Source organism: Callospermophilus lateralis, chromosome 6 (genome assembly GCF_048772815.1).
Source record: "Callospermophilus lateralis isolate mCalLat2 chromosome 6, mCalLat2.hap1, whole genome shotgun sequence".
NCBI lineage: Eukaryota > Metazoa > Chordata > Mammalia > Rodentia > Sciuridae > Callospermophilus > Callospermophilus lateralis.
Genome location: NC_135310.1, coordinates 146,821,489 through 146,836,005, shown reverse-complemented (window position 1 = coordinate 146,836,005; position 14,517 = coordinate 146,821,489). Strand labels below are relative to the sequence as shown.

The window sequence follows — 14,517 nt, the reverse complement described above, 5'->3', positions numbered from 1 at the left end:
AGACTCTAATCTTGAATCTGACTCTTAACAGCTCTATGATCTAAGGCAATAAGCTGAAGCATCTTATTTCGTGATTCCCTCCGCTGTAAAGTAAGTGGAGCAATGTATGACTTCCGTGGTGACCTATAAATTAGATATAATATATAAAAAGCTCCCAAGGCGTGGTATATTTGATGTATAATAACTACTGAAACAACAATATTATTGTCTATGCCCCAAACTCTTACTCACTTTAAAAACTCTGATCCATAAAGTCTTTTGAGGGAAAGTAAAAGAAGGAAGATTTTGTCGAATTAGGCAGCCTACAATTTGCCAGCATATGAATTGCTTCAACAGGTACTTTACTTTATGTTGCTCAGTGTCAACACAGTAAACCTTACCCATAAATAAAATTTAGGTCCAACCTAGTCACCAACATTTTTATAATGTTTAATTTTCAGATCATTTCCACACCCCTTGAATGCTTCCTATTATCATGTTCCTGACTTTAAATTTGTATTTCTAGCTCTGCTGTCCGGTGAAGTCCGCTTCCATCGTATACTTGACTGTTGGGACCATTTTCTTGCATCTACCACAAGCATTTCCATAAACTGATCTCTGTAAACTCTTCTTTTCTCTCTCTTTTCCCTCTCTCACCCAACGCTTTTCTGTGATGGCTCTCTGAACCGCCACCTTTGAATGAGGTCTCTCTGAGCCAGACGCTTTGAAACTGGTTTTGAATCACTCTTTTCTTTCAGCCCCCATATTGAAACAGTTTTCAAATCCTGTTAATTTTAATCAAACATCTCCCCAATCCACCCATTTAGCTACTCCACCACTAGTCTAATTAATTCTCTTTTCTCAAAAGGGCTGCTGGTGGCACACAGAGGTGTTATGAGTTGAATTGCACCCCCCATAAAGATATATTGAAGTCCTAACCCCTATTACCTCCAAAGGTGACCTTATTTGGAAATAGGGCCACTGCAGATGTAAGTTAAGATGAGGTCATACTGGAGTAGTGTGGGTCCTTGATCCTACGTGGCTGGCATCCTATGCATGAAGATACAGGCATATAGACAAAGGGTGGCTATGTATAAATGGAGGCAGAGACTGCAGCTGGGCTGCTACAACCCAAGGAATGGCTGGAGCTACGGAAGTTGGAAGAGGCAAGACAGGATTCTATGCTGGAAGCTTTGGAGGAAATACATCCTGCCAGCACCTTAATTTCAGGCTTAGCTTCTAACCTATGAGAGAATACAACCATCTCTCAATATCCACAGGGGATTGGTTCCAGGACTTCCCGCAGATACCAAATGCTGTCTCAGTCCAATATGTAAAATGGTGTGACATTTGCATAGAACCTCCATAGGTCTTCCAGCTTGCTGTAAGTCATGTCTAGAGGAGTTATGATGCCTAAGACAAAGTAGATGCTATGTAAATAGTTCTTTACTGTATTTTTTAGGGAATATTAAGGGTGGGGGGAAAGTGTGTACATGTTTGGTGCAATTTTTTTTCTTTCCATATTTTCTATCTATGTTTGGTTGAATCTGCCGAGGCAGAACTTGTGGATGTGGAGGGCTGACTGTACATTTCTGGTTTTTAAAGCCACCCAGTCTGTGTTTACAGAAGCCCTAGGAACTAACACAAGGGTTAAGCGAGACCTTCCTTGTTTAGACTCCTATGACATTTCAGGAAGCTTAGTGCCTTTGCCATCCTTCATATTATTGTGACAGCAAAGACTACCTCCTGCCCATGTTTGTGGAAGATGCAGAGCTGAGCAGCACTGGTAAGTCATTATCGAGGTTTTCGTCCCAAATCTTTATGCATCCTGCAACTGGAGTGATGTTTCCAAAATACAAATGTGATATCCTTCTCTGCCCCACCAATCATCTGAGGGCTGTCGATGGTGTCTGGATAAAGTCTAAACTCCTGAATATGTCACATACCGACCTGGCTTCCTCCCACGTCCTTCCCTACCATGGCTCCAGATTCACACCGTGTTTCCATCTTGGACTTTCTCCACCAATTCAACTTATTTTTAGTCTGAGAATCTAGACTTCATTCCCCTGAAGACTGAAGATACAATGGGATGCCCCTAACCAGCTCTCCTGCCCCACACCCCACTCTCGTGTCTCGTTCCTTATCACCTCAGAGAGCTCAGAGATAGAGGCTCCTCTGGCCCAATTACATATAGGAACCTTCCTTTGTTTTCTGATTTCACTTTGTACATTGTCAAAGGACTTCCCACGCTGGGTTGATCTCTGTATTTTATTTATCTTTTCACTTGTGTGTCTCTCCCAATAGACTAAAAAATTCTGTGGGTCTAACAGTGCTACAGTGCTATTTTTATTGATGGAAGCCATCTGTACGAGTATTCTGTTGCTATTGGAACAAATTATACAAACCTGTGACCTCAAGACAACATGGATTTATTGTTTTAGAGTTCTGGAGGTCAGAATTCTGAAATGTGCCTCATGGAGCTGAAATTGAGGTGTCAGCGGAAACGTGTTCTCTTTGGAGGCTCCAGGGAAGGAGGTTTCCTTACCCTTTCTAGTTTCTAGAGGCTGTCCTCATTCCTTGGCTCACCTGCATCTTCAAAGCCTACAGACTCAGGCCAACTCTTTCTCACACTGCCCTTTTTCTGGCTCTCTCTCTTTCTCTCTGTCTTTTCTGCTACCCTCTTCCATCTTTTGAGGACCTTTGTGATTACATTGGGCTCACCCAAATAATCCAGAATAATCTCTTTACTTTAAGCTCCTCGGTATAGCAACTTAATTCCTTCTGCAACTTAATTCCCCACTGCCCTGTAATTGGACATAATCACAGGTTGCAGGGATTAAGGCAGGTAATGTTGGCAGGGGGTATTATTCTGCCAATTGCACCATCTTGGGGCATGAGGTATTTCATTCAGTGGCGACCTGTTGAGTGAGTGTACTGTATCCAATTCCACCAGCGCCTACAAAGGAAGAGACACTTCCTTCTTTCAGGTTTCAGGCAAAGGTGCTCACAATATCCTAAAATTTCTTATTCCTGGTGTTTTCTGCTGAATTCAGAAGGTGGAGATGAAAAGTCCTAATGGAAAGGCAGGAGAATGTGGTGGGAAATTTCTTTGTTACTAGTTGTGTTAACATGGGCAAATCACTTAACTGGGTTTGGGCTTTAGTTTAGCTTCTGCAAAAGTCTAAGGGAACATGAGGAGTTCTTCTCCAACAGAACCATGTGCGACCCACACCGGCTTCAATTTAGTGACTTTCTAAAATGCTGAATAATACATCTCAGAAGGCCTCAGATTCTTTGAGGACATCCATGCTCAAAAACCTGGTGATGAATGGACTATTGTGAAAAATAAAAAAAAAATCAAAAACCTAATAAAATAGCTATTTACTGATAATCATAATTAAAAGATCTTAATTTTTAAAAAATGCTACATCTGGCACATATTTGGTTATGCCAGAGGAAGGAAATGTGGAAATTTTAGTGCCATCTATTGGTAATGATTTTTAAATAAGAATTATCATGCACAGTAGATGAGTAAAAAAAAAAATCTTCATTATATACAAATTCCTTAAGGATCTCTGTTCATTATAGAAGAGGATTTAAGAATGCATTCTGTGTTTTTTTTTTTCCAAAGCAATTTTGTTTCTTTATGTTACATTATTACACTGATGGATGGTAGAAATCTTGTTGGATTCCAGGTCTCCGTAAGGACGGTGCATGCAAGGGGGGATATATGTGTGTCATATGAAATGTGGCTGAAGTTCAGAGAAATAGGTTTCATTTAATAGCTGAATACTGGATGACCTCCCCATTCTTCTCCCCCTCTGGCAGCTCACCCCGTGAGCTCTAGAGGAGCTGTCTGCATGCACCGAGGAGTAACTGCTGGCCTCAATGTGATTTTGCGGTGATCTGTGTGCTCTACGGCTTCCTTCATAACCAACAAATCAATTCCCACTCTACGTATTACACACCCCAGTGGCAGAGGCCATTTATTATCCTTTTGATGGTCATACTCTTTGGTACATAACCAAGAAAGATTACAGAGAAAGGAATGAGCAGTGGAAATGTGGATGGAGAGATCTCACAGTGGCCCTGCCTCTCGTAATACGCCTTGCATGTTGACAAGAATGAAAAAAAAAAAAAAAAAGATGCTCTTTCAAGACAGTTTTGAAACATGGAAGCAGAGTTGTTTTGAATGAAATATATTTCAAGAACGATATGTGGAAAGATGGTTGTGGATGTAATTTTATAAAAGTCCACAGTGAAATTTCAGGTGCAAATTCAAAAATGATCCCTTGTTGCCGTATCTGTTTTCTTTATAAGAATACACCTGATTCCCTTTGTTCAATTCAATTTTGAATATTGCAGTATCTAAATTTTAAGCTCCTAATGATGGATTCAAGATTTTTCCTAATTCTTTGAATCGGCATGATGTGGTTACCATTGTGGCACGAATAAAAACAAATATTAGTAATGCGTTGACTAGCAATGAGATAATTGGACATTATGAAACAGGTATAAATTGTACCCTAGCGAAATTTTGATGTTATTTCTTCTAAATCAAAATATATACATTTCAGCCGGGCATAGCGGTGCATGCCTGTATTTCCAGTGGCTCCGGAGGCTGAGGCAGGAGGATCGCAAGTTGAAAGACAGCCTCAGCAATTTAGCAAGGCCCTAAAACAACTTCAAGAGAGATTGTCTCTAAATAAAAAAATAAAAAGGGCTGGAGATGTGGCTCAGTGGTAAAGTACACCTGGTTCAATCCCTAATACCAAAAGGCCCCCAAACCAAAAAACAACAAAAATTATGCATTTCAGAGTGTGGGTGGAGAACAGTTTTATTAGTGAAACTAATGGTGAAAGCATGATTTTATAGTGGTTTCTGTGCATGAGCACTTCAACTGCTTAGTCATTTATGTCAAAGGATACAGAACAGTGGAATTTTCCAAAGGTCAAAGAAGCTACTGTCTTTTCTGTTTTACATCACTTGAGATTTTCCAGTTTTTTGCAAACAACACACTGCCAAGTCTGTATTTAATTTCCTCTTCCCTTTGAAGAGGCAAAACAGTGACAGAATAATTAACTGGAAGGGAGATCATGTTCAGGATATTTTGCTTTAGCTGTGTAGAAGGTTCTGGGTTTCATTTCACATGATGGCGAATGCAGCAAGGCATTCTGGGATCCTTCTCTCAGAGCTGTGGTCCCCTGGCTCTATCTCTGTGTGTAAAGCAAAGCCTCTCGGAGGTCTGCTTCCTGGGTAACTGTCCCTCATTTGTGTAGGTGAAAAGCATGCTCAGTGTAACACTGGTTTTCAGAGAGGTAATGCTTCACATCTTCATGAACAGCAAAAAGGAATTGTCAATGTCATGTCATGTCCCTCCTGTGCAGACCAAAAGGCTGTCATCACGCTGTCTGCTTGCTGATGTTGCTGTTGTCAGACTCCCATTTCCTCACTTATCTTCTCTTCCTGTGGAAGGATTGTCATCATATTTGATCATCATTAGGGAGCGATGAGCTTTCTTGTGTCAAATCTTTTGAATATGTCTGTGAGTTACGTCTCTGTTCTGCAGCTAGCTTGGCCCCTGACATATGATTTGGTCCCTACGTCACTGGACTACTGACTCCAGTACTAGTTTCTCCTTTGGTGACATGTTTATTATTAGAGCACTTTTTGGTTCAGGAAATAACTGAGTCATCCTAGAAAAAAATCTTTCTAAAAGTATTAGACACGCTCACACAGAAATTTAGAGCCTAGTTCTTATAAAGAACAATTCCAAATTTAATTAAATACATGACATATACTAATGGTTTCCCTGCTTTAATTAAATAGTGGATATTTGCATGTACATGTTTATATCACTTTTTAAAAAAAATAAAAGGAATCATTTCATTTTTACCTAAGTTTCCTGTATTCATTGGGTTTGATGGAAGCCCAGACTATTTCAGAGTCACATTGGAAAATACAGGAAGAAGAGACAGGGAGACTTGGCAGATGGGTTTCCACCTGTGGACCTTGTCATCAAGCTGACGCTGATAGGAAGGTGCTGTTCCTGCCTTCTTTAGCATATGAGGAAACAAAGCGTAGAGAATTACACCCAAACGGACAGGTTCCAGAATTTTTAGTTCCCCATGCCACACTAACACTGTTACCTACACACACTCTTGAGAGCACAATTCCTGACTGACAGCGGTCATTTTCAGATGGCCTCCCCATCTTCCTTCTCAAAAAAAAAAAAAAAAAAACTATGATTTTGAAAACTTTGAACACAAGCTTGCTCTTAATCCTCAACCTGAATACTTTGTACTTACTTAGTTTCAACAGAAAATGTCCATAATGTGTCAAGGAATAACATATTTCTTAAGTTTTGAATTTTTTTTAAGCATTTTGGGAGTACATTAATAACTCACTTCAATTTTGAATGTGAAACATTGAATCTTTAATAAGTCACATAAAAATAAATTTTGTTGTCATGAAGAATGATCACAATGGGTAGATAAGTGGGGTATATTCTAGACTTTAAAAATTTACGAAAAATTAAAGAAGTCCAATGTTTATAATAGTTTGTTTCCATGTTTCATTTTAAAACATTTTAATTGTGGTAAAATACACACAGCATAAAATTTACAATGTTAATCATTTTTAAGGGTATAGATAAGTTTCCTCACATCGCTATGGAACTAATCTGGAGAACTTATTCATCTTGCTACACTGAAACTCCATACCCATTAAACAGCACATCCCTGTTTCCCTTCTTCTCAGACCCAGGCAACCCCCATTCAACTTGCCGTTACTGTGATTTTTAACTACTATAGATACCTCATTGAAGCAGAGCCATTGGTGTCTGTGCTTTTGTGGCTGGATGATTGCACCTGGCCCAGTGTCTGCAAGGCTCCCTCATGTAGTACACGGGTCAGAATGTCCTTCTTTTTTCAAAGCTGAATAATATTCTATTGTGTGAATATCATGCTTTGTTTTTTCATTCATTAACCAATGGACGCTTGTTTTTCCTCATCTTGGCTATTGTGAATAATGTAGCTACGAGCAGGGATGAACAAATATCATTTCTATACCTTCAGTTCTTTTAGATGTATTTTCACAAGTTGGATAGCTGGTTCACATGGTGACTATATTTTTAATTTGGGTGGTATGTGCCATAATCTTTTCCATAGTGGAAATTTTACATTTTCAGTAATGCACGAAGATTCCAGCTTTTCCACATCCTTACTAATGCTTATTATTTTATTTTATTTTTCTTAATGGCCATCTTAATGGGTATGAAGTCCTATCTCATTTGCAGTTTTGATTTGTAGTTTCCTAATTCATGTTTCTTTAGGTTTCCTTTTGGTCATGTATTACCGCAAAAAAGAAACATAAATGTTTTTGAGTCCCAGGTATTTGAAAATAATTGTATTTAATTTTATTGCCACAGTGTCTTCCTTGTTACTGTTCGAATATTTCACATTGGGTTTTGCTGTAAGCGCAGGATTGACCTGTTTCTTCTTGGTTTTGTAGCAGTTCTTCAGTGACTGCAGGTCGGGGATCTGGAGAATTCTTCCAGCATCTCCATTTTGCGCTGGTGTTGGTGTTTTCAGAACTTCAATTAGCTCAGTGGCAGAGCCAGGGCTTCTGGTACATCATCCTGCTGATGGCATCTCTCTGGTTCCTGAGGCTCTACCTGCATTACCTTGGCCAGTGGCTTTTCCTATGGGCCATTTCAACTCCAGTTACAAAGTGAGTACTTTCCCCTGAACAACAAAGGAATGTATTTTCATCTTGATCGGACAAATGAGAGCACAAAGTACTTTTCCCATCCATTTACCAGAAGACCTAAAATGCAGGTATGATTTGAAAAGGCAAAACTGTCTGTATTAGAGAGCAAGAACTTTTATTACAGTTATACTTTCATCTTATGGTTGGTTGTGTGCATACAAATACGTAACAGGTACATCAATATTTATTTAAAATTTAGCAGATTCAAATATGTTCTAATATTGGAGCAGGACCCAAAGAGGAATTGAACAACAATCTTTTATTCTATTTTGATTTTATCAGAGTGACTTAGGCTGAAGGTATTTTAGAAGTAGCATAAGTCTGATTTATTATCTATGTTCCTAGCAGCAAAGATTGCCTCTTCTACGAAAATGATTGAATCCAAACAATTACCAAACTCAAGCTCAGGCAGCTTTCTGGGCCATTATCCTATAGAAAAAGATGACACTTTAAAGGTTATCTCTCCATAAACATGATTCCATAGACATTGTAGATAGACAAACAGATAGATAACGGTACAAGTAAAATTCATTTTTCTCAAATGTAGATGGTGCAGATAAAAATAAAGATGTGTGTATATTTTCAATTAAGAAGACTGAAAAGAACTTTAAGACTTTATGAAGAGGAATATCTGTGTACATTTGTGTGCACAACAAGTTTTTGATAGTTTTACAGAATTAAATCACAAATATGTATGGTATAGATTATGCAAATTTCTACATACTGAATAACTGATTTTTAAGCAGGAATTTTTACATGGGTCATCTTCCTTCTCTGCCTTTTTTTCTTCCTCATCAAGTTTTCTGAAGCCAAAAAGACAAATCTTATATGCTGGGGTAGTTGCTTTTCAGTGTTTGCTCTTTTATTCTTCAGTGGAAAAGGAAGGCCTATTTTTATTAGTTGTTAATAAAATGAGACTGCAAAAAATAACTTGACAGACCAGTTTAACCAATTTCTTAAGCAACCGAGGACCCTAAGATATCATGGTGGCTGCAGTGGCGCATGCCTATAATCCTGGCAACTTGAGAGGCTGAGGCAAGAGGATCGCGAGTTCAAGGCCAGTCTCAGCAACTTAGCAAGACCTTGTCTCAGAATAAAATAAATAAAAATAAAAAAGGCTGGGGATGTATCTCAGTGGTAAAGAACCACTTGCTAACCACTCCCTACCACCAAAAACCAAAAAAGATATTTTAAGATGTTTTTCTGGCTATCCTCTTGGTTCATGGGCTTGAATTATATAATAGCCCTTTGTCACATCTTAGTTGTGAGACACAGCAATAACAACACAATGAGCATTTTTTTTTCATGCTCTCTGTGTGTCAGGTTCTGTGCTAAGCAGTGTGATTTGAAATTCATAGCAGTGTGAGAACAAAGCATAAAACTCCCTTTGAAGCAAAAGTCAAAGAATGGATATAAAGAAGGACTCTTTAGCAGAGTGCTGATGAGTAGGATACAGGAACAGAAATAACGATGAAACAGTGTTACTCAGCCTGAGACTCCGGAGAAAAAATTGCATGAAAGAAGTCTCAGCTTGCACAGAGAGGTGGTGCCAAAGTCTGGGTGGACTCTGCTTGGACTTAGCCTCTTGGTCCTCAGCTTGTGTCAACTGAGCCACATCCCCAGCCCTATTTTGTTTTTTATTTAGACACGGGCTTACTGAATTGCTTAGCACCTTGCTTTTGCTGAGGCTGGCTTTCAACGGGTGATCCTCTTGCCTCCATCTCCCCAGCCGCTGGGATTACAGGTGTGTGCCACCATGCCCAGCTGAACTTGACTTCTCATTACAAAATTTTGGTTGTGAGTGATGGTGGTATTATTGTTGTTGTATTTGAGACTCTATCTAGACGAACCATAAGCCTACACTAAAACTGAAGAATATTTGGTTGAATCTCATTTCTGTTCGATTATGGTTCATTAGAAAGTCCACTGTATATTTTGCATTTCAAATAGCCTACTAATCAGTACTGTACACTACAGGGAAGCTCTTAGCTTCTAGACTGCTCTGCTCAGTGGGTTAAAGTGACATACTTTCTATGGTTAAATCATTTCTGTATTAATTATGAACCAGGTAGAATTCACCTGTTCCTTGAAGGTGAAGTGTTTAGGTGGTACTCTAGGGTCAGGAAAAGATAAAGACTTCTTACAATTTGGGGATGCTCTTAAGTATATGTAGAATGTCTAGTCAATGGGCATTTTCCTTCCTGTTTGTATGCATGTGATTGCTTTGTTTTCCTGCAGATTCCACTTTTACCCCTACACAGTTGAGCTTTGCTACCCAAGTTCTTTGCTTCGCATGGAAGAGGAGCTGCCTGTGGTTGTGGTGGGGCCCTTGATGCTGAACGCAATCATATTCCTCTTGGTTCTGATCAGATGGGGCTGTCAGCTGCTGTTTGCCTCCTGCCCTGACGCCTTGTCAAAGTTGATCATCGCCATGGGACTATGGACAGTTCTGGACCCACTGGCGGTGTTTATAGTGGATACTTTCCTGGGGGTAAGTCAAATAAAATAATCAGGAGATGAGTTCTTGACATAGAATTTAGCTTTAGTACATAAATCAGTTGACATGGTTTCGATAATGATGAATGTTCAATATTCATCTTAAATTGAAGTTATTGTGTCTTCTCTCATCAAAATAAAATGGGTGTCTAACATAGTCAATTTTAGTTTAATTTTAACTCTCTTCAATAAACACTTTTAAAATAAGTAGGCAATCATATAGAAGTTCACACCCAAACTTCAAAATTATTATAAAGAAGTTGTATTATAACAAAGAAGTTATATTTTATAACTTGGATAGTTTTAAAATACTATTTTTTTTTTTTTTTTTGTACCAGGGATTGAACTCAGGGGCACTCAACCACTGAACCACATCCCCAGCACTATTTTATATTTTATTAGAGACAGGGTCTCATTGAGCTGTTTAGCACCTCGCTTTTTGCTGAGGCTGCCTTGGAACTCACAATCCTCCTGTCTCAGCTTCCCAAGCCTCTGGGATTACAGGCAGGCATCACTGTGACAGGCTAATACTAAAGATTTTTGCAGGCAAACTTTCCAAAAAAGTTTACAATAGTTCCTTTAACTGGATAGATTATTTATCTGACTTATGACATAATAGTCTTGTGTAATAACTATACCAGAGAACTTTGAGAGTTTTTAAAACATTTCTAAGTCATGCATTTTTACAAATTTTCCAAGAAATACATTTTTAAAATTCACCCTATAGAGCTTTATTTTGACTTTTGTGGTGGTTGCGAAGTGAAAAAAAGTGCAATTTTACCCTAAAACAAAATTCTAGGATTTGATGGTTATGAATATATGCTAAAGTACACGATGATCTATGTGCTTTATACTTTTTAAGCATCTTCATATAATTTGCTTGATTATATATTTGTGACAAAACTGAAGTTCGTAGCACAAGTATTATGCTTATTTGGGGAGGAACCAGCCACATAGAATTCCTTTAATTATCTAAAGCCATATGGGCAGCTCAGACAGTAACCAGGATAAAACCAAGACACCTGAATTATGAGGTTGGTGCTTATTTTCATTATGTTAAAATTTCTTTTTCAAACCTTGAGTCAATATATAGCTTTGTAAACTCACATGTATCCCATACCCAATGATAATCACTCAATTTCATCAAAATATTTCATTTATTAATGAAGACCAGGACTGTAATTTGATGCAAAGTTGATATGGGTATTAGTGTCAATTTATTGCCAAATCTAAATCTCTAGTTGCTTTGGATTTGCAAGTCCTGTGATTTCCTGGTAAGTGCTGCTGTGTTATAGCAAACTTCCTTCTGCATGTAAGAATTTATTGCAGGTTTTAGTGAAAGAAAATTTCTGGGCCTACCTCAGGGTTTCAGTTTCTGTAGTTCTGCAGTAAGGCCCAAGTTTATATTCTGAAAAAGTCCCCCATGATATCGTTGGCTTGGGGACCACAGTTTGAGAACTACTAATGTCATAGTTGCATTGGAAAGTTCCAACAAGCAGACTGGGAGGATCCAGAAATACCAGAATAGCTTGCAAGTTACAAACTCAGCATAGACAAAGCTCAGGGGACCTATGTTCCTCCCTTGCCTATTAATCATAACCCCCAACCTGTAATTTAGCAAACTTTATTTAAGTTTCGTTTAAGTTATCCAGATTTTTATATTAGATTATCAACAAAATTGAAGATATTGGCAAAAAAATGGAATAGTTCAAGCCAAAACCTACTTTATCTTGAAGTCAACAAACTTTTAAGTGATTTTAATAGGCAAAATAAAGGAAATTCAAATTTTTTACTACATTTTTGTACAATGGACCTGGTCATAAAATACAGCCCTAAGCAAGGGAGCAAGTGGATACTTTAAATTAATCAATATGATTGAATATCCTTTTATAAATTATCTTAAATTATATAACATGAGCACATAAAAGAAGTTTCACAATTGGTGTATATGTATGTCATCTATATTTACTATAGCAAACAGATTGTAGAGGTGGGGTGTTTTGATGGACTCTACTTATCAATTGTCTCTGAAATTAATTCTATGGTTTCTAATGTGCTTTTAGAACTAAAGACCAAGGTGCTATGCAAACCACGTTCATTGAGACACATTCTATCCTGCGTTCTATAACAGGCAGCTCAGATCAGCAGAATTCAGTCCCGTTTTTTGTATCCCTTCTCAAGCTATGGTATGCTAGGGCAGTGCTTCTCAAACCTTAGTGGGCTTGCAGGCCCACTGGGGAGCTAATTAAAATGCTCACTCTGAATCTCAGAGTTCTGCATTTCTTGTAATTCCTGGATGATGCCAATGACACTGGTTCCGTGGACCACATCACGGTGCTAGCTGCCTTATCAAGGTGGCCTTTTCCTTCCCTTTGCCATGTGCTAGGCTGAGCTTTCAGTCGCTGAGGATCCCTGGGATGTTCTCAACCAAACTGGGCTCCTTGAAGCTCTGAGTCTACTGGTATCATTTCAGGTCTCATATGAGAATTCTGACTGCATCTATTTCTGAAGTGAAAACAACCTCTGCTAGAAATTCTTAGAACTGGGGGACCTATGCAAATGTTGACAGACACTTTCAGGTAGACATTTTACATTATTGAAATATACTCAGAGCAGGGCACACAGATCCTGCTGCTAGAGTTGGAGGTAGATACCATATGCCAAGGAAAGCTCATCTGTACACGAAAGGCAGGCTTGTTTCCATGTGTCAGCATGTGACCCTTCTCTGAAACCTCAGTACCACTGAACACCTTGATGACATGGCAAAAGAAGGAGACTTTTAGGCCATGAGTGTTTTCTACCCCATCTCCAAGTTGTCTTCACACTGCTGATTGGCCTCATTCTGATGCTGAGTGAACAGGGTTGGAGTCAGCTGGATTCTGCCGACATTCTTACCTCTCTCAGTCTCCAGTCTAGCAAGGAGAAGGCTGAGCTATAAAGGTTTGTTGAGCTAGAGACGTAGGGAGGGTGCCATCTGCATTCTGGAGGGACCATATCCCATGGCACGTCACAATTGTTCCCAGAGGCCTGATAGTGCACTTTGAGCAAATGTGGTACTAGGACTGAGCCTACTACAAAGCCACAAGGGAAGTCATTTGGGGGCAATGAGCAGCTGTCCCTTATGATCTTCTTAGGACTCTTTAGAAGGAACATCTATAGGCTTCATGGAAGAGTTTTTCTTATTTCAATCATGTCCCTTGGGCGGTTTCATAGCCAACCAGTCCACTGTATCCAAGGCAGCTGACAAAATGAGCAGACTTAATTTTCTCTGGGGCCTCTGATGTAATCTGCAGGAAAGCAGCCTCCAGCCTGGTCATCTCAGAACCACTTCAGAGGTCTGTAACCTGATGAAACTGACTTGGATTCTAAGAGATGAACAGAGCACCCTTCTCTCTTTCCAGTTGGAAGGAAAAGTCTCCCCAAGTCTCCCCAAATTATTGATTCTCCAGTTCGAATCCATCATGTCTCATTGCCAATGACATATATTTTGCTACCCTTTAAAAAAATCTCTACAGCTGTGTGCATTCCACAGATCAGCAGCCCTGGAATCCCCAGGGCACCTGTCGAAAGGCTCTTGGGCATACCTACTAATTGAATTTAAATATGCATTTTCACATGCTCTCTGGGTCACTTGACAGCACACTGAAGTTTGGGAAGTACTAATCTAAGTCATTGGTTCACCAAGTACAAAATCATGGGCCCTGCACAAAATCTACTGAGTCAGAAACTCGGGAAAGAGGCCTGGCAGAATGGATTTTAATGGAGATTCTGATCTTCGTTAAAGTTTGGGATCATGGTAGTAGACTGAATGTCACTCATTGACTTGGGTTGCCAGACTCTATACCTTTAAAGTATGGACTTTCTTAGCAGGTGAATCTGAGAATTATCTGCATTTGAATCAGCAAGAGAGATGCTACTTAATTTTGCTGATATTTTCTGAGATTATTTCATTTCCAGGGATCTTAAAAGAGATGTGACAGGTGGAATGGTTTCAGATTGAAGCACTGACCAGTGCTGTTGCTAACAATGCTCCATCAGTTTCTAAATTTGCAGGCTCAGAGGTTGGGAGTGCATTCCTCCAGTACTATGTACTACAATTCCACTGAATACAAAATTGTCCTCTGTAGCCAGTCCCAGTAGTGCACACCTATTATCCTCGCTACTCAGTAGGGAGAGGCAGGATGATCTCTTCGTCCAGGAGTTTGAGACTCCATATCAAAAGAACAAAAAACACTTCCTCTGCTTTATCCTCAATCCTGATTAAAAATGGAG

General features: G+C 39.1%; 1 protein-coding gene across 1 annotated transcript in view; it reads left to right on the top strand.

Annotated features, from left to right (window-relative positions):
- Positions 1-14,517, top strand: part of LOC143402207 (uncharacterized) — a 290,523-nt gene that overhangs the window by 186,568 nt on the left and 89,438 nt on the right. The window contains exons 15-16 of the mRNA XM_076859608.1: positions 7,492-7,710; positions 9,988-10,240. Of these exons, the coding sequence (XP_076715723.1) occupies positions 7,492-7,710; positions 9,988-10,240 (472 nt within the window). The remainder of the gene's footprint in view (positions 1-7,491; positions 7,711-9,987; positions 10,241-14,517) is intronic.